The following is an 18619-nucleotide window of genomic DNA, read 5'->3' on the forward strand; positions in this document are numbered from 1 at the left end:
TGTTGCTTTGGCATCCTCCGGGGAGAGCAAATAGGCCTCTTGGGAGGACAAAACCTGGCCTCTCCTTTTTCCCACCTCATCGTGCTTCTCTTTTCTCCTTTGCCACCCTCACAGCCTCCCAGATGATTTGTACTCCATGCAGCAGTATGGCGGCCTGGACTCGGGCTTCAACAGCGTGGACAGTGGAAGCAAACGGTGGTCGGGAAACGAGGTACAGCAGGACCATGCTTGGAGTGCAGGGGTAACGCCAGCTGCTTCTGAAACTGCTGGCTTAGATTGTGGGTCCCTGTCCTCATGCAGCCCCACAAATTGAGAAGGATGTGTTAAACTGGCTGAGAGAGCTGAGCTGGTGTTTTCTCCCCATTCATCCCATGGAAGGCCTTTATACATTTTTTCCCATCTGATCCCCTTTTCTCCATCTCTTAGTCTGCAGATGAGTTCTCAGACCTCTCCTTCCGCATCGCTGAGCTGACCCGGGACCCCAAGCAGCTGAAGAGGAAGAGCAATGGGGCAGGTGAGGCATTGTGGCTGAGGAGGGAAAGCGGAGTCAGGAACATGGGCCAGCCTAGTTACCTCTGTGTGTGTGGTGTCACTGGTTGGAAAGTGGATGCACAGTCAGAGAATGGGATGAGAGCAAATCTTTCTCTTCCTAAGCGCAGCTGATGCCAGTGACCTGGATCAGGTGGACTACATTGACAGCAGCATTAACGGCGAGGAAGAAGAGGAGGAGGCAACAGTGGTGACTGAGGGCAAGTTGGAGAGCGGGGCTGGGAGGAGCGCATTCCTCAGAGTGATGGAGCCCGGTCTGACCAGCAGGTGAGCAGCGACCCCTGGTGGACCTTGCGTCAGAGCACCCCTGAGTGCCTTTTCTCTTTTCTGTTGGATGGAAAAGGGGAGAGAAGCCCTCACCACCAAAGACTGCCCAGAAATCTTAAGCCAAAAAGGCTGCCCAAAAGCTACCCTGAGTGGATCTATCCCCCAAACTTCTAAGTCCTCTGTTAGGACATTGAGGAGGAAGCCATCCTGGCATCCAAAGCTTGGGAGCAGCCAGCGAGATGGTCCTGTTTTGTATCCCTGCTCGAGTTGCCAGTGAAAGTGGTAGAACTAATAGAGGGGCTTTCCCTGAGGCTCTCAAAGCCTGGATAGCTTTCCATATCGGGGCATATATTTAATAAACAATAAGTATGGGGAGAAAGGTTCCTTTGTATAGCCTAGTGTACTGTATAAGGCTGCATGGGGAATAAGCAGCACTTTGAACTGTGCCTGGAAATGGACTGGTAGCCAGTGGGGCTGTGTGCTCCTTATGGCCAGCCAGTTAACAAATCTGGAGGCAGCTCTTTGGACCAGCTGAAGCTTCCAAAGACTCTTCAAAGGCAGCCCCATGCAGAGTGCATTACAGTAATCAGGACATAATTAAGGCACATGTCACTTATGCCAGATCAAATGTGGCATCTGAGGGTAGAAAGGGATTCCTTCACCTCCCCAGCCACTAGAAATTAGCCAGAACCAAGGCGGCTGTTCTGTGCATGGGCTTGATTTAGTCTCTTGCTGCCACCGTTGATGTTCAGAGTAGCCCTCCTTTCAGGGTCTGCAAGGACTTCCCTCCGGCTGACCTATGCTATTGAGGCGGCCTGCCCTCCTTTACCAGTTCTATGGCTCATTTCTAGCCTGCTTTGCTTGGGGATCGGCTCTCCCCTTACTCTAGGAAGGTGAGTGGGAATGGCATCTGGGGGGCCCTGCTGTTTGGTGACTCGCCCGCTCACTCTCCAGGGCCAGCCTTCCCCGGCCAGAGCCATTTGGTGAGGAGCGCCGGCGCCCAGAGATCTTTCAGCTGTGGCAGGAACGGGAGCGGCAGCAGCCACCACCGCGGCCTCTGTGGAGCCAAGGGGCTGAGAAGCGTGAGAGGTACCAGGCTGGATAAGGTCCTGGGAAGACAGCTGGGCCCATGCCCCCTTTTCCCCGACAAGCAGGCTCTGTCCCCAGAGGAGTTCCTTCTGAGGCCAGTGCCTTGTTGTGGCTGCCCTGTGGCTTCTGGCTAGCTTCCTTCTTGCCAGGATCTGCCCATGGCCCTGCCCAGTTCACTTGCCCTGAGCTGAGGAAGGAAGGCCAAAGTATCTCTCTTGTAGGAAGGGATGCCTTTTCTCTCACTTCCCACCTCCAGCCTTCCTTTTCTCTCCTCTGCCACCAGACATAGTTCCTCTTCTCCTAAGACAGCAACCCAAAACTCTGCTCAATAGATTCCTCCTCCTGTTTCTCCTTCAAAGGGCCTTCCTCACTTTTTTTAGTACTTAGTAGATACCATTGCTTTCTCTGTCATGAGAGCCCTGTGAGGCAGACCACTGTGACTTCTCATTTCATGATTGGATCAGGAGGAGAATAACTGGCTCAAAGCCATACATTACCTGGCAGAGCCAGGGCCTCCTTGCTCCAAGTCCTACTTTATTACCTATCTGGCTACACTGGCATTACTTAAGAATAAGGTTGGAGTCCCTCTTTAAAACCCAGCAGTTGATTTTGTCAGGGAAGCGAGGATACCAGATGCTGCAGTCCAGGGAAGTCCCCCAAAACACAGCCACCTGTGCAGTGGGCATGTAGTTCTGGCTTTTCTTTCTGACACTGGGGTCTTTTTACCTCCACAGCAACAGTCTAACAGAGAGTAGCAGCAGCCTCTCCCAGCTGAGGTATCGAATGGGCAAGGTAACTGTCAGATTACTGCTTGGCTGTAGCCAAATTATTGCTGTGTGTGCATCAGGGGGAGGATTGCATGCAGTGCTCTGTGTGGCTTCTCTTCAGAGAAAGAGAGTGTGTACATGTGTTGTGTTTTGCAGTGCCCCTCCGACACTAGCCGCACAGACGGCTGTTTTCTTTCTTTCTCCTCCTTTGGGGGCAGATGGTCAGTCTTCACCTCTTCTCTTTGTTTTCTCACAGGGAGAACAGCTGGCTGGTTCCCTCAGGCAGAGCCCCTTGCACTATGCAGGTAAGTTGGGCCCCAGCATAAGTGCAATAGCCAGGGAGCCCTTCTGGTAGACAGGGCAGAAGGGGCCTCTGGGGAGGGGGCACGTGTCTCCAGGGCTACCCACTTGGAGGTGAGGAGAGGCTGCCAGTGGAGGAGATAGGTTGGCACAGCACAGGGGATGATGTGGGGACCTTGGCTGCTGGCTTTTGCTGCACATGAGCTGGCACGGGCCGCTAGGAGCTGAGTGTCGCCATTGCTAAGCCACTTCCTCCGTCTCGCCCTCTGTGCGCAGATCCTTACCACCCACAGAGTTCCATGGTGGGCGCCAATTCTTTGGCCCGTGAGACCAACTCCATGCAGAAACCTTCCAGCTTCCTTTTCCGCTCCTCCTCACGTCACAGCATCCAGCGGGGAGGCTCTGGTAAGCATCAGGAAGGGCAACCTCCAAAATGAAATATGGAGGATTCCTGCTGTGGCAGATCATACACTTTGCTGGCTGGCCAAGCCCTCTGTGTTGTCCCCTGGATTCGTGAGAGGCGTCTTTCCTCTGTCAGTTACCGTACACAGCTGAAAGTACACACACACACACACACTCTTTGCAGTGAGAGGAGCCAAGAAGTCAGGGGACAGTTGGAAAGAACACTTCTTTTGATTTACTTGCTAAATGCTTATACCAACTTTCTACTGAAAATAGTGCCAAAGCATTTTAGGAAAGAGGGAGAAATCAGTAAAAAGGACTAACTAGGTGAAAATCTGCTTCAGCAGCAAATCAGCTTAAATGGCAGGAGTTTGTATCTGAAGGATGGCAGAAATGAAGGCCACCTGGCTTCCCTTCTCAAGGGTTCCAGAGCCTGGGAGCAGCCACTGAGAAGTCCTTCTCTCATGTCTCCCTCCCTCCAAATTGTGCCTCTGAAGGTGACAAGACTGGGATTGTGAAACCTAGGCTGGAGGCTGACGTGAGAGAATGTGGTCTTTCAAGCCACTTGGCCACAAAACCAAGCACTTCAGCTGTCCTCTTTTGGCCCAGAGGAATCTGGCATTAGCCTAGAAGTACTTCTGTCTGAGGCAAGTGCATTTTCTGCATAGACCCATACCCTTCTTTGATGGTTTGGCTTTTTCCATATGCCTGTGGCCTATTTCCACCCTGTCCCGATTTACCTGGTTGAAAAACACTCTCCCCTTCGTTGCCTGTGGACAATTCAGCCTGAACCAGCGACTTCCCAGCTCCTGCCAGTTCCCCCCTCCCCCCAGTCCTGTTTAACAGCTTCTGTGTCTCCTTGTTAAGGTTAAACCTCCAGCATTCTTGTTCCAGGGAAGGGTGTCCCTTTCATCCCAGAAACATTCCTCATTGCCTCACCAAGCTCAGTCTGCCAACAGACATTATTCTCAGTGTTGGTATTGCTCTTTCAAACAGCCAGACAAAGAGAAGGCAGGCAATGACTGTGCAAAAGTACACTAAGTCTTGGGGAGAGGTGATGCATACAGCTCTCCAAAGAGCGTGGAGTCACAGAGAAGCCCCCAACCAATATATATATAAAAGATATGCTTCACAAGCAGATGGGCCAGTTGAGTAGATGAGAGACCTGAGCCCATCCTTGATCACCTTCCAGCAGCCCTTGTCTTGCTCCCAAAGAGCATCTTCTGATTCTCCTTCCCTTTGTCTCTAGGCTCCCTCTCTCCTGATCTCTCCTCTTCCTCTGAGCTCAACAGTCCCTGGAGGTTGAGGCCTGGGTCGCAGGCGCTGGATGAGAGAGGACTGATGCTTCAGCTGCACAAGGTAGGGAGACCTCAGTGGAAACACATCTGGCAGATGGCATCCTGGAAAAGCAGGCAGTATTAGCCGCATTGTGGGGGTCCAGGCTGGGAGGGCAGGAGGCTTGGCTCCTGTTTGACCAGAATCCCAAACGTGGGGATGGCAGAGGAGGACAGTCTAGCCTTGCAAGGTTCTTTGTTACTCAGAGCAAAAGTAGGCTTGCTCAGTGCCTGCCATATTCTGTGGTCCAGCTGTGTTTGGGTGAGGATTAGGAAGGGGCAAGGGAGGATTCTAGGAGTGGGAACAGAGGGCCTTGAGGTGGAGCAGGGCCACAGGAACTAGCCGTCCAGGACAATGAAAGTTGGATGGTGTGAACCTGCCTCCATCTGGCAGTGTATTCTGTTCATCTGGCAGGCTTTTCCTGCTGAGGTAAAGGTGAGGCCCCTAGCCATCATTGTTAGGAATCTAATTTAGTTGCAAGGTGAACTCTGCAGCCTTTATTGAGGGTTAGGGGCTTGCTTTTAATAAATCAAGAGCTGCTCCTTCCAGGGTCAGAGAAGTCCTGGGCCCGGCTGCATTCCAAGGGCCCTTCTGGAACCTCCTTTCCCACCCAGGCTTGACACCATCCTCTTCCTCTCCAGGCGATTGAGTCTCGGCTGAACATCATGCTAGCTGAGGATCTGGGTGAGGCGTTGGCCAACGGGGTCGTCCTCTGCCAGCTGGTGAACCATCTGCACCCGCGATCCATTCCCTTCATCCATGTGCCCTCTTCTGCTGTGGTGAGCCTCTGGGGGGAGGCAGGGGGCTTCCAAAAGTGTCCTGTCCTTGTTCCTTGAGGCTGGGTTCAATCCAGGCCTGGTTGGCTCCTCCAACCCACAACAGATAGGGACACCTCAGTATCTCTCTCTCTCTGCTTTTCTTTCCCAACAGCCAAAGCTGAATGCTGTAAAAAGTCGGAAGAACGTGGAGAACTTCTTGGCCGCCTGCCACCAGTTGGGAGTTCCGGAGGTGAGTCTGGTGGGCCCTTGGAGTGGGGTGGGGGTCATGGCAGTGGTTAGGGAGAGAAGACCTCCTATAGCAGGGACCCCAAACCCACCCTATTTGTAGATTCTCTCTCACACATGCAGATGCCCTTTCTAGGGTTCCTGACTTCCTCCTCCCATGGCCCCCTTTCCCCCCACGCTGCCCTCCACTCCCTTCTGGGCTCCCTCAGGGGCCTCCTGGCCAGCCCACCGCTCGGCTAGCTCCACTAACCTTGCCATGTCTCTGTCTGTGTCCTTCCTCTCCCTCTCTTGTCCCTGTGTCCTCTCCACCTGCCGCAGGTCTCTCTCTGTTCTGCCGCTGACCTCTTGCAAGGCAACATTCGTGGGTTCCTCCGCCTCCTGGAGGCCCTGCTGCTCCTGCATCCCCCCGTGGGGAAGCCCCTCGCCCCAGCCGCCCTCTCGGAACACCTGGCCGGCTTTGGCATCTTCTATGTCTTCGTCATGTTGCTCCTGTATCTGGCCTATTGCAAGCTCTGTGGCTGCTGAGGGGGGTGGGGGGGCAGATAGCTGGAGGGCCAGCTGCCTGGTGAGGTTCGGTCATCCTGGGCAGAGGTCCCAATCTGGTCAGGGCCTCTGCATTTTTAGTTGGTGGGTGTCCCTCCTCCTCCTGGCCCTGGCCTCCTTGTGAGGCCGTTTGGCAAAGACTCATAATTCAGGGGGCAGGAGGAAGGTTGGGGTGGGCCAGTCAGGAATAGGGCTGGGTGAGAGGGTTGCTGCTTTGGGCATGGCATGTGCCTTTTTCAAGCCAGCAGCCCTTGAAACCTAGAAATGCTCCCTTTCTCCCACTGGAAACAAGCCCCAAGCAAATGGGGATTGCAAAAGGACAGGTCGCAAAAAGGATGGTCCCTCGCTTGGAGCAGCTCCAGAGCTGGGGAAAGGTGCTTTCTTAGACTATAGCTCCCAGCATCCTCCAGCCATCAACGGTTATGGGGAGTTGTAGTCCAAAAAAGCAACGTCCACATTTTGAGTCCAGGATGCCCTTTCCCGCTGCCTTCCCAGCCGCCTGCTTCCAAGCATTCCCTTCCCTGGTTGTATCTGTGCCTTGTTCCCTTAGTGAAAGTGTTTGGACACTAAACTTCATTTTGGACACTAGAAATAGTTCTGCCTAGCAAGAAGCCACAGTCTCCCCACAGCCACTTCTGTGCACTTATACCGTGTTGCACTAATTCACGAGTGCCTGCCAAGGGGAACACAGGCGCACACGCACACCAAGTTGCTTCGGTGGGGGAAACCCCACGCGGTGCGTCTCAAACCCTTCATGTCTCAGGGCAGCTGCGCTCCTGACTTGGCGGCACTTGAAGCCTCAGGCCGCTTCTCCCCAACCGAGGGACAGAGGGCAGAACATCCTTTGCACCTTGGGCATCCCCCCAGGCCCCGTGTTCTGACTTTAAGAAACACTAAGCCAAAGGCACTCCCTCCCACCCCTTCCCCACACCCCAAAAGACTGGCGGGGAAGTCTCCCCAGAGCTTCCTTGGCGTGGGGGTCCTTCCCATCTCCCCTCAGCCGCCCCCGAGCCCCCTGTCCACTGGCCTTTTGGGCAGGTGGGGGGGGCCCTGCAGCCTCCCTAGGAATCCCTTCTCCGTTCGGTTGCTGCGCCTGCCATCCCTTTAGGCCCAGCCCTAATGCCACTGCCTGGGAAGCTTAATTTTGGAAACTTCCAGAGGGGCTTTGATGCTTGGAAGTCTCTTCCTTCCCTGAGGGCCTGACCTTAACTTAACTGTATGGTTTGGGGAGGGCCAAAGTGAGGGAGGAAGCAGAGGAGGAAGAGGGCACTCGCTCATCTGTGCAAAAGCCTCCAGCTCTGCTTTGTCGGGCGTACTTCAGCGCAGATGGCCTTGCAACCCACAGATTAAACGGAGACACCTTAATAGCGCAAGGAGCAAGCGGACCCAAGATCCAGCCCTTTGAGTCTCTCCGTTTGCTGCCTTAAATATATTAAATTATACATACATACATATATATATATACATATATTTTATATTATATATATATATTTGAAAAGAAGAAAATATAGACTATTGTAAAGATATTTGCCTTTTTACGCATGTACAATTTTGTAAATATTCTGTGCGCTATTTATCCTTTTCCTCCTCGTCGGATGGAATTGTTTTTAAAAGGGCTCCAGTTCTTTCCTTCATTTATTATTATTTGTTTGGCTGTAAATTCACTTTTGTGTGTTTTGTGTGTATAGCCTGTGTTTGGTTTTTCCCTGCCCTTGGCTCACTTCTGTATGTTGAAAAATGTGGAGACATGAATTTCCACCTAAAAAGACAACCTTGTGGCTTTTGTCGTTGTGTTTGCTTAGGAATTGCGAGGGCTGGATTGTCTACAGTCTCTGCAAAGGCCGCATTAATGCAAATGGTCCCAGAGAGCACTGCTGCCATTGCTGCTGCTGCTGCCGCCCCTTTCCCTGTTTCCCAAACCAGGGCTGGAGGGCTCCCCTTCCTCATGGCCCCCCAGGAGCAGAAAAAAATGGCAGGGAGGAGTGGCAGGTGGCCCTCGGACGCTGCTCCACTGCAAGTGCCAGCATCCACCAGCCTTGGCTACTCATGCTGGTATCTGCAGTCTGGCAGCATTGTGGGCGTGCAAAGCTGCGAGGGCATCCCTCCAGGCTGGAGGGGCATGGCCTGGACCCAGAGGCGGGCGAGGGGTCTCTCTGCCCTGCCAGGTTGGCCGTCTCCTGAAGGGTCTCCTTCCTCTGAGTCTGGAGGCAGAGCCCTGGCACTTTTGGGGTGGAGGGAGTCACCTTCTGCCCAAGAGGAGCTCAGTGGTTAAGATGGCCGTTCTGATGATCAGAGCATTGGGAGGTTGACAGTTGGAGGCCCAAGGGCTGCATGATGGATGGACTCCCAGCACTAGTCCCAGCTCCTGCCAGCCTAGCAGTTCAGAAGCAAGCAAATGCAAGTACAGTGGTACCCCGGGATACGAATGCGCCGCCTTACGAAATTTCCGGGTTACGAAAGAAATTCACTTAATTAATTGTTTCCGGGTTACGAAGGTTATTCCGGGTTGCGAAAGAAATTTTGGTGCTTTTCGGCGCGATTTCACACGGAATCGCGGCTTTCGCTATTAAAGCCTATGGGCTTTTTCGGCTAGCGAAAGTTTCCGGGTTACGAAAGCGGCGGCGGAACGAATTACTTTCGTAACCCGGGGTACCACTGTAGACAGACAGGTGCCACTTCTCAGTGGGCCCCTGGAGCAGCCTTCAGGCAACACTGGGCCTTTGGCCTAGAAGCGGAGAGGAGCCCCGGCCCCTGCAGCCCTTCGTGGCTAGGCACTCGGGTCAAGGGACTGCCTTGGCCTTTGTCCCTTTGGCTCAGCCAGGGCTGGCAGAGGCCATGCGCACTCCCACTGCCCTGGATGGATGAGGAGTATTACTAAACTTATCCAGTGCTGAACGTACAATCCGGATGGAATAAGATAAAGCTGCCTATGGCGAACATCCTACAAATAGAAACGTAATAGACATGAGCGCTTAAACACTAAACCCAGCAAGCCACAAGCAAACACCAGCCCAGTCCTGGGAGCGCTTCCCAGGCCAGTGCTGCTGCCGCCGCTCTAACCGCTGCCCTCCTCCCCAGGAGCACCTCTGTGGCCCCGGCCCCCTCCTGGAAGAGGAAGGCGAGGAGGGCCTGGCTGACCCCCTTTGGGCCCTGCTGCAGCTGCTGCTGGAGAGGGGCCCCGGCGGAGCCTCTCCTCCCTCGGAGTGCTGACCCGGCTGGGCCTCGGGACTGTTAACGGGGCTGGCAGGGAAGGCGGAGGCTGGCTGCGATGGACGCCTTCGAGGGGACGGAAGACGGAGGGCGCTGGGCTGGGAGCCGAGGGAGAGAAGGCCTGTGGCGCGACAGATATTCTTAGTCACTGATTGGAACTGGGACTGGCTTGATGCCAAACTGTGATTTTCAGTGACTGCGAGTCATTCTGCTCTTCAGCTGCAAACTGATTTTCACAGAAGTGCTGCTCTTTCAGGGATCGCTGTTGGAAGCAGAGAAATCACCAGGGTCTTAAAATGAAGGAAACGCAGACATTTAGGAGCCCCATTTGGAGTGAGAGCATTGCAGAATGCCATTGATGTCAAAGCGAGCTCCCTTTCAAGCCCTCTGCTTCCAAGCTAAAGAAACCTATGAAGAGCAACCATCCAACTGTTTGTATCCATGATCTCTCTCTGGAATTCTCCCGGCGTTCACGCCTTGCTTTCCCGCGAAGGGCAGCGCCAGGGAGGCCCAAGGGGTCCCAGCCCCTCAGCGCTCCGCAATTGCTTGTATATGATTTAAACGACACAAATAGCAGACATTTTACTATTACAGGGGCTGATTAGCAAATAGAAACGCGGCAGAGGCCAGGTCACAGGAACCGCTGGAACCGCAGAAAGCCACGTCGGTCGGAGGTGCTTCCCCCTTCCGGTCACAAGAGGAACTGCTGCTGCCAACCCTCCTGGGATTCGGGATCAGTTGCAGCAGCAGGGTCGCTCTAGTCTAGAGATCGCAGAAAGCACAGCTAGTCCATTCTCGTCGGACCAAGGGACTTCCTGTCTCACTTCCGCCGGCGGCCCTCTCGCGAGGCGGGGCGCCTGTCGGTGACGTCATCACGGCTCGCCTTGGCCGCCAACGAGGGGCAGGCTCCGCCCCCTCCCGCCCTGGACTACAACGGCCACAATTCCTCGAGCCGAGCTTTGCCGGCGGAGGCTCTCGGGAGTCGTAGTCCCGGGCGGGGAGTTTGCCATGGAAGAAAAAGCAACTTCCGCAAGGTCTGCCTCCGACTGAAGTGACGAGGGAGAGGGAGCGGGTGGCGTCCTCCCAGAGAGAATTAGTGCCCTCCGACTTTTAAAGGAGGCGTCCCGGGAGAAGGCCGCCCCGCTCGCCAGCCGCAGCAGGGGCTGCTGATCAGCGTCGTCATCGTCGCATCCTTGACGTCACTCGACGCCGTGCGTGGTGGGCGTGGCCCGCCCGCTCTGTGCCGTCCGTCCAAAATGGCGGAGCTGGACCTGCTGGGCTCGATCCTGAGCTCCATGGAGCCTCCGCCGCCGCTGGCAGGAAGAGAGGCCCGGAGGGCGAAGGGTGGGTCGGAGGGGGCATGGAGCTGGGACTAGGGTTCTGCTTGGCTTCGCTGCCCTGGGCCAAGGCTGCGGGCTCCGGGGGCCCGGAGCGGAGCTTAGGTGCAGCCATGGATGGAGCCCCTGGCCTTGAGCCTTTGCCGACCCTTTCCCTCTCTCCCTTCAGAGCAAACGGCTCAGCTGAAGAAGCTCCAGGAGCAAGAGAAGCGCCAGAAGGCGGAGTTCCGGAAGAGGGTCGGTTCTGCCGCTGCCTTGGAAGAGAGGGAGGCAGGGAGGGAGGGAGGGAAGAGAGCCTCCTCCTCCTCACTGGCCGCCTTTCCCTTCTTCCTCCGCAGATGGAGAAGGAGGTCTCCGACTTCATCCAGGACAGCGGCCAAACCAAGAAGAAGTTCCCGCCCATGAACAAGATCGAGCGCAGCATCCTGTGAGTCTCCTCCTCCCAGGATCCTGGGGCTCGGCTCCCAAAGGCACTCCTCCCTCCAGATTTGCGGGCTTCCGATCTGCAGATTGGATTAATACGTTCTGTCTAGGGATATCTGGGTCCTCCATTGCAACTCTATGGTCAGCGTTAACTAAAGGTTGCACTGAGAGTCCTAGGGATTCCTAGAGAGGACACTCTCCTAGGCCTTTGTAGTTCCTCCAGTGAAACTCTATGGTCAGTGTCTGTCTGACGTTGGCCATAGAGTTGCCCTGGAGGACCTAGAGATCCCTAGAGAGGACACTCTCCTAGGCCTTTGTAGTTCCTCCAGTGAAACTCTATGGTCAGTGTCTGTCGGACGTTGGCCATAGAGTTGCCCTGGAGGACCTAGAGATCCCTAGAGAGGACACTCTCCTAGGCCTTTGTAGTTCCTCCAGTGAAACTCTATGGTCAGTGTCTGTCGGACGTTGGCCATAGAGTTGCCCTGGAGGACCTAGAGATCCCTAGAGAGGACACTCTCCTAGGCCTTTGTAGTTCCTCCAGTGAAACTCTATGGTCAGTGTCTGTCGGACGTTGGCCATAGAGTTGCCCTGGAGGACCTAGAGATCCCTAGAGAGGTGTCCTCTCAGGTAAAAACATGGCGTTTTTGTTATTTGCGATTTTCCCCAAATTCATGGGGGTCGTTTGCCCCTAAACCTAGCAAATATAGAGGGACAAGTGTATATATACAGTCAGCCCTCTCTTTTCACAGGGAATCCGTTCCAGACACACACCTCTGCAGAAACGGAGACTTGCAGATATTGAAGCCCCATAGGCTTCAATGGGGGCTCGTGTCCACAAGCAGCCATAGGTGCATACCCCATGTTAATCCCCTCCGTTTTCTCCTCATGAGTAAGCAATGGTCACAGGTCTGAGGTCCATGAAAACAGAGGGGCAACTCTGTGTGTGTGTGTGTAAAACACAGAACAATAGATGCAAGCTCCAGGAGAAGAGATGCCACCTTAACATTAGGAGCTCCCTGAGAGTAAGGGCTGTTGGACAGTGGGCCAAAATCCCTCCAATAATTTGGTGGAGTCTCCTCCTTTGGAAGTGCTTAAAGAGAGGCTGGGTTGGGGATGGTTTGATTGTGAGTTCCTGCATGGCAGAAGGGGATTGGACTGGATGGCCCTTCTTAGGGTCTTTTCCTAGTCTATAATTCTATGAAATACACATAGACATATACAGCTGGCCTCTTTCCAACACTGAAGTTCACAAAACAGATATAAATACAAATGTATTCTACAAAACACATTAGAGTGCTTGAACTCCCCAAGAGGAGGGTCTCAGACATTAAAGCTGTTTCAGACTCTCTCCGTGGGGTCTTCAAGCGCTTGAAAGCCTTTGTTGTTGTTGCTGGTGGGTGCCTTCAAGTTGTTTCCAACTTAGAAACCTAGAGTTGGAAGAGATCCCAAAAAGGCCCTGATCCAGTCCAACGCCCTTCTTCTGCCATGCAGGAACTCTCCATCAAAGCATCCCCAAGAGATGACCATCCAGCCTCTGCTTAAAGCCCTCAGAGGAAGGAGACTCAAAGGCAGCATCTTCCACTGTCCAACAGCCCTTACTGTCAGGAAGTTTTCCTGGAGCTTGCATCCATTGTTCTGGGTCCTGTTCTCTGGAGCAGCAGAAAACAAGTTTGCTCACAACAGTTAAGAAACCATCAAATCAACAATTGTGTTAAAAAGGAGAGACAGTGTGGTGTAGTGGTCTGAGCACTGGACTGGGACTCTGGAAACCTTGGTTTGAATCTCTGTTTGGCCATGAAAATCCATTAGATGACCTTGGGCAAGTTACATTCTCTCAGACTCAGAGAAAGGCAAATGCAAACTCCCTCTGAACCTCATGATAGGTTCACCTTTGTGTCTCCATAAGCTGGAAAGGTTTTGAAGGCACACAACAACAACAAATTATTATCAGCAGCATTTTCTAATTAATGCTTTTCTGTTGTTGTTATCTTTATTTCTGACTCGCTTTCCCCCCAAATCTGGGGCTGCTGCTTTAATTATCATGGCTCCATCCTATAGAAACATGGGATTTCCAGTTTGTTGTGGCACCAGAAGGCTAAATGTCTCACAAAGTACACATCCCAGATTTTTTAAAAGCAGAGCGGCTGCTTCCAAATGGCTCCTGAGGCAGGGCCCTGCCCTCAAGCTGATAGAAGAATTGCACAACAAAAAGCAGCCTTGGGCCAGGGCAGTTAAAGCGGTGTCAAATTGGATTAGTTCTGCAGTGTAGATGCAGCCTGGGTCTAAGGGCTTACACATTAAACTGATTGCAATACAGTTAAGGGTCACCTTGAGTACTGGTTTTGGGGAAAGGGCAAGATGTAACGGTTATAAAAAGAAGCAAAAAACGCATATTAAGAATGTGATTTATTTGTATGAGGAAAGATCTCTAAGGCGGTCTGTTGCTAGCCACTCCATTGGCTTTGGAAAGTTACCTTGTTGGTCCGTAACGCCCAGCTTCCACTTTGTCCGTCTGGCTGACCCTGGAGTTGTTCTTTGCAAAGTACCTTTTCTAGTCCTTTTGGCACTTGATGAAGTTCAGGGTTGCTCTTGCTGCTTCTTGCATGAAGGGCTGCGTTCTCCACCTTCCATTGTGACTTTTCCTTTCAGGCACGACGTGGTGGAAGTGGCCGGCCTCACCTCCTTCTCCTTTGGCGAGGAAGAGGAGTCGCGATACGTCATGATTTTTAAGAAGGCACGTGGGAGGGAGGTCTGGATGAGGCTCTGCCCTAGTCCCCTTTCCAGGAGTCTGGCCAGATTTCTAGCCTGCAGCTCCCACTTTTGAGCCGCTCTTCTTTTCCTAGGAGTTTGCCCCATCGGATGAGGAGCTAGAGGCCTATCGCCGGGGAGAAGAGTGGGACCCACAGCAGGCCGAAGAGAAGCGGAGGCTGAAGGTGAGCCATCTTCCTTTTGAGGGGGAAGGGGGTCGCAGTGGGGTGGGAAACTGGCAAGAGTCTGGGGTCTCATTGAAAGCCAGCGTGACGAATATATGGAGACTTACTCAATTACCGTTGTAAACCTGAGCTGAAACTTTCTTGTTTTCTAAACATTTGGTGCAAAGCCAGCATAGTGCAGTGGCCTGATAGTTGGACTGGGGCTCTGAAGAGCCAGGATTCAAATCCTCTTTCAGGCAAGAAAAGCCTCTGAGTGACCATAGGTAAGTCCCATTCTCTCAGCCTGAGAGCAAGGCAAGTGTTGGCAAACACTTTGTTGCCAGAAATAACTTGAAGAATAACAATAATATAGTTAATTGTATCCCGCATCTCCCATTTGAGGATCAAGGCGGCACACAACGTCATCAACAACAGCAGCTTCCCATAAGACACCCCCTCCCTTTTTAAAAAATGGTTCTTTAACATCGTTGACAGCCTCTCTGAGGACCACTGGGACAGCTTTGCTGTGCTTTCAGTCCCAGCCATAGAACTCCTTCCAGCAAGAAGGGCACTTGGGTTGTCTGCCTGCCGCCAGGGAAAGGCCTTTTCATCTTGACAGGCTCTTGGTTTTTAAACCTTGTGGTGGAAGAATGCTTTCAGTGTTTTTATGTACTTCATTATGTTTTCAGCATAGTTGGTATTGTTTTAACTGTGCCCTTTTTAGTAGAATTGTTGGTGTAATCATTTCTTAACTTTTGGAAAGTAAGATTTTAGCTGAACTTTGTTTGCATCCTGTGCTGCAGAAAGGATGAAGTATTTATTAATGAAAGGGTTTGCAGGCTTGTTTTAAGTCCAAGTGAGGCCATGGGAGTGGGGCTTCACATGGCCTGGGGGTTTTGGGGGGAAGGGGGTTAAAAGATTTGGAGTCCTTCGGCATCCCAGGGAGAGGGCCGCAAATTCAGCTTTGGGGTGCATGTCATCCCTGGGCTGCTCTCTCAGCTTGATCTGAGCAGGTGAGTGTTTAGAAACTGAGAAGCCAGAAATGAGCTGCCAGGACATCTGCTTGCTAACATTGTTCAGAACTGACACACCTTTGAGAGTGTCAGATGTGTTCCCAAGATGTATAGGTACTGGGTCATTCCATAAAGAGATGAACACCTCCCTCATTGCAGCCCCTTAACCTCTTCAGGACACATGAAAGGCTGTTCACAAAGGTCATGGTTTCCAGATCTCTCCTTCGTCCCTCCTCACTAACAGACGAGGGAAGATGAGGTGCCTTCAGTGACCGGAATGGGGACTTTTCTTTGCCCTTTCCTGAGCAACCTCACAATCCTTGCCCATCCACACCCCTTTTTCTGCCCAAAGGAGCTGGCTCAGAGGGAGGCAGAAGAGGACGCTCGGAAGGGGCCCACGGTGGTCAACCCCAACACGGACTACAAGGACAAGTACAGCCACCTCATTGGCAAGGTGGCCGCCAAGGATGCTGCCCACGCTATGGAGGCCAACAAGGCCTATGGCTGTGGTGAGTCCACATACCAGTGAGCGCCTGGCAGAGTTTGGGGTTGGGCAAGGGAGACACTTATTTTATCCGTGTTTTAGAGCATTTGTATCTCACCCTATTGTTTCAGAGTGTATAAGGAAAACAGATTTGAAGTGTTTAAAACAATTAAAATGATTTCGAACTAACAAAACATGTTAAGCCATTCAATAAGCTAAAATATTTTAAAGCCATGTCTGGACATTGTGGAATAGACCGTTAGCTTCCAAACAGTCCTGTTTTTACTGGACGCTGAAATGAAGCTAGCATGAGTTGATGCCAGTGAGGCATTCCACAAGCCGGGTGCCACCTCTGAGAAGGCTCTGAGTCCCTGTCTTCCCTGTACTGCTGTGGGAAGAGGCCAGAGTCCCTATGGAGGGAAACCAGGAGGGGTGGCTCTCAGGCTCTTCCAGTGTCCCAGTCCAGCCCTAATGGGGGTTTCCAAATGACACCCGTTGAGGGTATGGGTGGTTTTTCACCTCCTATATGCCCCCCATTCTCAAAAGTTGAAAGGCCTCTCCCAAAACATAGTTACTGGCAATAAGACCTTCAGGCTGAACTATGGCATCTGGGTGCCACCACCACTGGCACACAGCCCCCAGTAACTGCTCTGAAATTGAACTTGGCCCCCGGGGACCTGAAGGAGGCCCTCCATGTTGCTTCTGAGCTGCCTGTGTTCTCAGGGTGGGGAGCACCCTTCATAACAGAGTCCCAAAAGGCTTGGCTTCTGTTCTTTCTCCCAATAGTTCCTGTTGCCAACAAGCGGGACACGCGCTCCATCGAAGAGGCCATGAATGAGATCCGTGCAAAGAAGCGGCTGCGCCAGAGCGAGGATGAGGGCGCCAATCTGCCCCCCAGCAGCAGCACCCGCAGCAACTCGTAGGACTCTGGTTTGCCATTGAGGGGGGCCTCATGCCGCCTGGGTGCTTGCGACTAATTCAGGGAAATTTCCTCTCCAGGGCAGAGGCTGCTATTTGTGAGTTGTGTTTTGAGGTGCTCCAGAGTGGATTGGGGGGGGGGGCTAAGGGGGAGAGACTGCTGAGCCCCCTTTCCTCCCCCCTTTCCTCCCCTCCCTTTCGGTTATTTAACGCCCAGCCTAGGATTGCATTTTAATATTGCCATAGGAGGGGGCTTTTTAAAAAAGTTACTGTGCCTGAGCCAGGGTGGGACCTTGCATTGCGGGGCTCTGTGGGTATCTGTGGACAGGCTTTGAGAGGATGGACTGGGAAATAAAGAGTAACTGTGCCCCTCCCCAAAGGCTTCCCTGGCGTATTGTTCAGCCCCTCCTGCCAGCAGAAGCTGCCACTTCAGACCCACAGAGGTGGTCCAGTGGTGGGGTTTGTGTTACAGGCCTTGCAACTTCTTCCTCCCCTCCCACCGAAAAGTCTTAGTGTGTTGCCCCCCCCCCCAAAGTTATAAGATAGGCCTGGCTGTGGGGCTGTGGTCTCACATGGGTCCACTGGGGGGAGCTGTGCCCATTGGCGCCCTCCTGCGCATGCCTTTCTGCCGCCAGAGGGAGAAATCAGCGGGAGACTCAGTGGCTGGACTGCCTCCTTGGCTCTTGGGGTCGCTGTTGCCCAGCTCCTCTGTCTGCCAATGGCGTTGGCAAATGGTGGCAGTATTACTGCACTGTCCAGAATCCCCAGGCAGCATGACCAGCGACCATGCTGGCTGGCTGATTCTGGGAGTCCCAAAAAGGCCCCTGCCCAGGCTGTGACTGATAGACCCTGCTTCCCCAACCCTCCTCCAGTTCCTCTGTGAAGGAGCGCAGGCAAAGGGAGGAGGAAAGGCCTCACCGCCACAGAGAAGGGGCCCTCTTACCCCTTGCAAGGAAAACTTGTTGTGGCAAAGGGATGGTCTTGGCTGCATTGGGATGGCGAAGGGGATCCCTTTGTCCCCAATGGGATGGACCCTAGCTTTGGGAGGCTGCAGGGTGAGCGTGGCCAAGTCTCCTTCTGCTCTTGGCCAATGTTCCTGGCAAGGTTTCCTTGTGAAGTGTGTAAATAGATGGGGAGTTTCGTCCTGCCCTCTTGCTGGGTCTCAGCTGTGGGGAGGGCTGCTGCCCCCATTGTACTCCCCTTGTACTTCATCTTTCTGTGATGACAGATTGTAAATTCTTCTGGGGGGAACTGGGGAGAAGAGGGCAAAGTGTGTGTTTGTGTCACCCATTAAACGCCTGTTTTGAGTGCTGCTTTGTGTCTGTCTCTTATGCTTTCAGGAGCAGGAACTGGGTTTGTGACTCTCATTTTAAGCTCAAGAAAAATAAGGGTAGGAAAGAGACAAGCGAGGGGAGGCTTTGATGGTTTTGGTACTGCTAGAAATTGGGCAAGATGTCCTGATAAAATTAATCCCACAGCTGACCATTGGTGGCACTTGCTGCTGCCACGAAAGGGGGCTCTGACCTTAAGAGAGGGCTGTCTGGGTGACAGCAGAAGCAGGAGATCCTTGCTCTTGGCTGTTCCATCCTCAATATGACATCCCTTCAAATACTTAAACAGGACTCTCATATCACCTCTTAACCTTCTCTTCTCCAGGCTAAACATCCCCAGCTCCCTAAGCCGTTCCTCATAGGGCTTCATAGTTTCCAGACCCTTCACCATTTTAGTCGCCCTTCTTTGGACACGCTCCAGTTTCTCAATGTCCTTTTTGAATTGTAGGGCCCAGAACTGGACACAGTATTATTCCAGGTGGGGCCTGACCAAAGCAGAATAGAGGGGCACTATTACTTCCCTTGATCTAGTCCATGTCTCTTACGAAGCAGGAGTTGTTGATGGCAGGAGTTATTAAACTCTGAAGGTGGTGGACTTCCCTTCGCAGGTTTCATAAGCAGGTTGGCTGAGCCCCTTTTCAGATGGCTTTGCTTGTGTATTCCGACATGGTAGGGGGTTGGACTGAATGGCGCTTGGGGGTGCCTTCCAACTCCATGATTCTGCTTGTGACAGTG

At 52.9% G+C, this 18619-nt stretch overlaps 2 protein-coding genes across 3 annotated transcripts in view; both read left to right on the forward strand.

Annotated features, from left to right (window-relative positions):
- Positions 1-8239, forward strand: part of LRCH4 (leucine rich repeats and calponin homology domain containing 4) — a 43333-nt gene extending 35094 nt beyond the window's left edge. The window contains exons 7-17 of one of the 2 annotated variants that reach the window (XM_089481148.1): positions 115-211; positions 427-514; positions 660-816; positions 1771-1905; positions 2640-2697; positions 2929-2977; positions 3249-3377; positions 4624-4733; positions 5351-5488; positions 5640-5717; positions 6032-8239. In XM_089481148.1, the coding sequence (XP_089337274.1) occupies positions 115-211; positions 427-514; positions 660-816; positions 1771-1905; positions 2640-2697; positions 2929-2977; positions 3249-3377; positions 4624-4733; positions 5351-5488; positions 5640-5717; positions 6032-6238 (1246 nt within the window). In that variant the 3' untranslated portion in view covers positions 6239-8239. The remainder of the gene's footprint in view (positions 1-114; positions 212-426; positions 515-659; positions 817-1770; positions 1906-2639; positions 2698-2928; positions 2978-3248; positions 3378-4623; positions 4734-5350; positions 5489-5639; positions 5718-6031) is intronic. The other variant, XM_089481149.1, reaches the window with a different exon arrangement.
- A 2301-nt stretch (positions 8240-10540) lies between these two features.
- On the forward strand, positions 10541-17865 carry SPAG7 (sperm associated antigen 7). Its single transcript, XM_089481151.1, has 7 exons — positions 10541-10810; positions 10973-11040; positions 11142-11230; positions 13876-13960; positions 14070-14159; positions 15504-15660; positions 16422-17865. The coding sequence occupies exons 1-7, from the start codon at positions 10723-10725 to the stop codon at positions 16556-16558; spliced, it is 714 nt and encodes a 237-aa protein (XP_089337277.1). The 5' UTR covers positions 10541-10722; the 3' UTR covers positions 16559-17865.
- The last annotated feature ends 754 nt before the right edge of the window (positions 17866-18619 follow it).

Source organism: Sceloporus occidentalis, unplaced genomic scaffold (assembly GCF_023333645.1).
Source record: "Sceloporus occidentalis isolate IW3139 unplaced genomic scaffold, rSceOcc1.0.p SCAF_14, whole genome shotgun sequence".
Classification (NCBI taxonomy): Eukaryota; Metazoa; Chordata; class Lepidosauria; order Squamata; family Phrynosomatidae; genus Sceloporus; species Sceloporus occidentalis.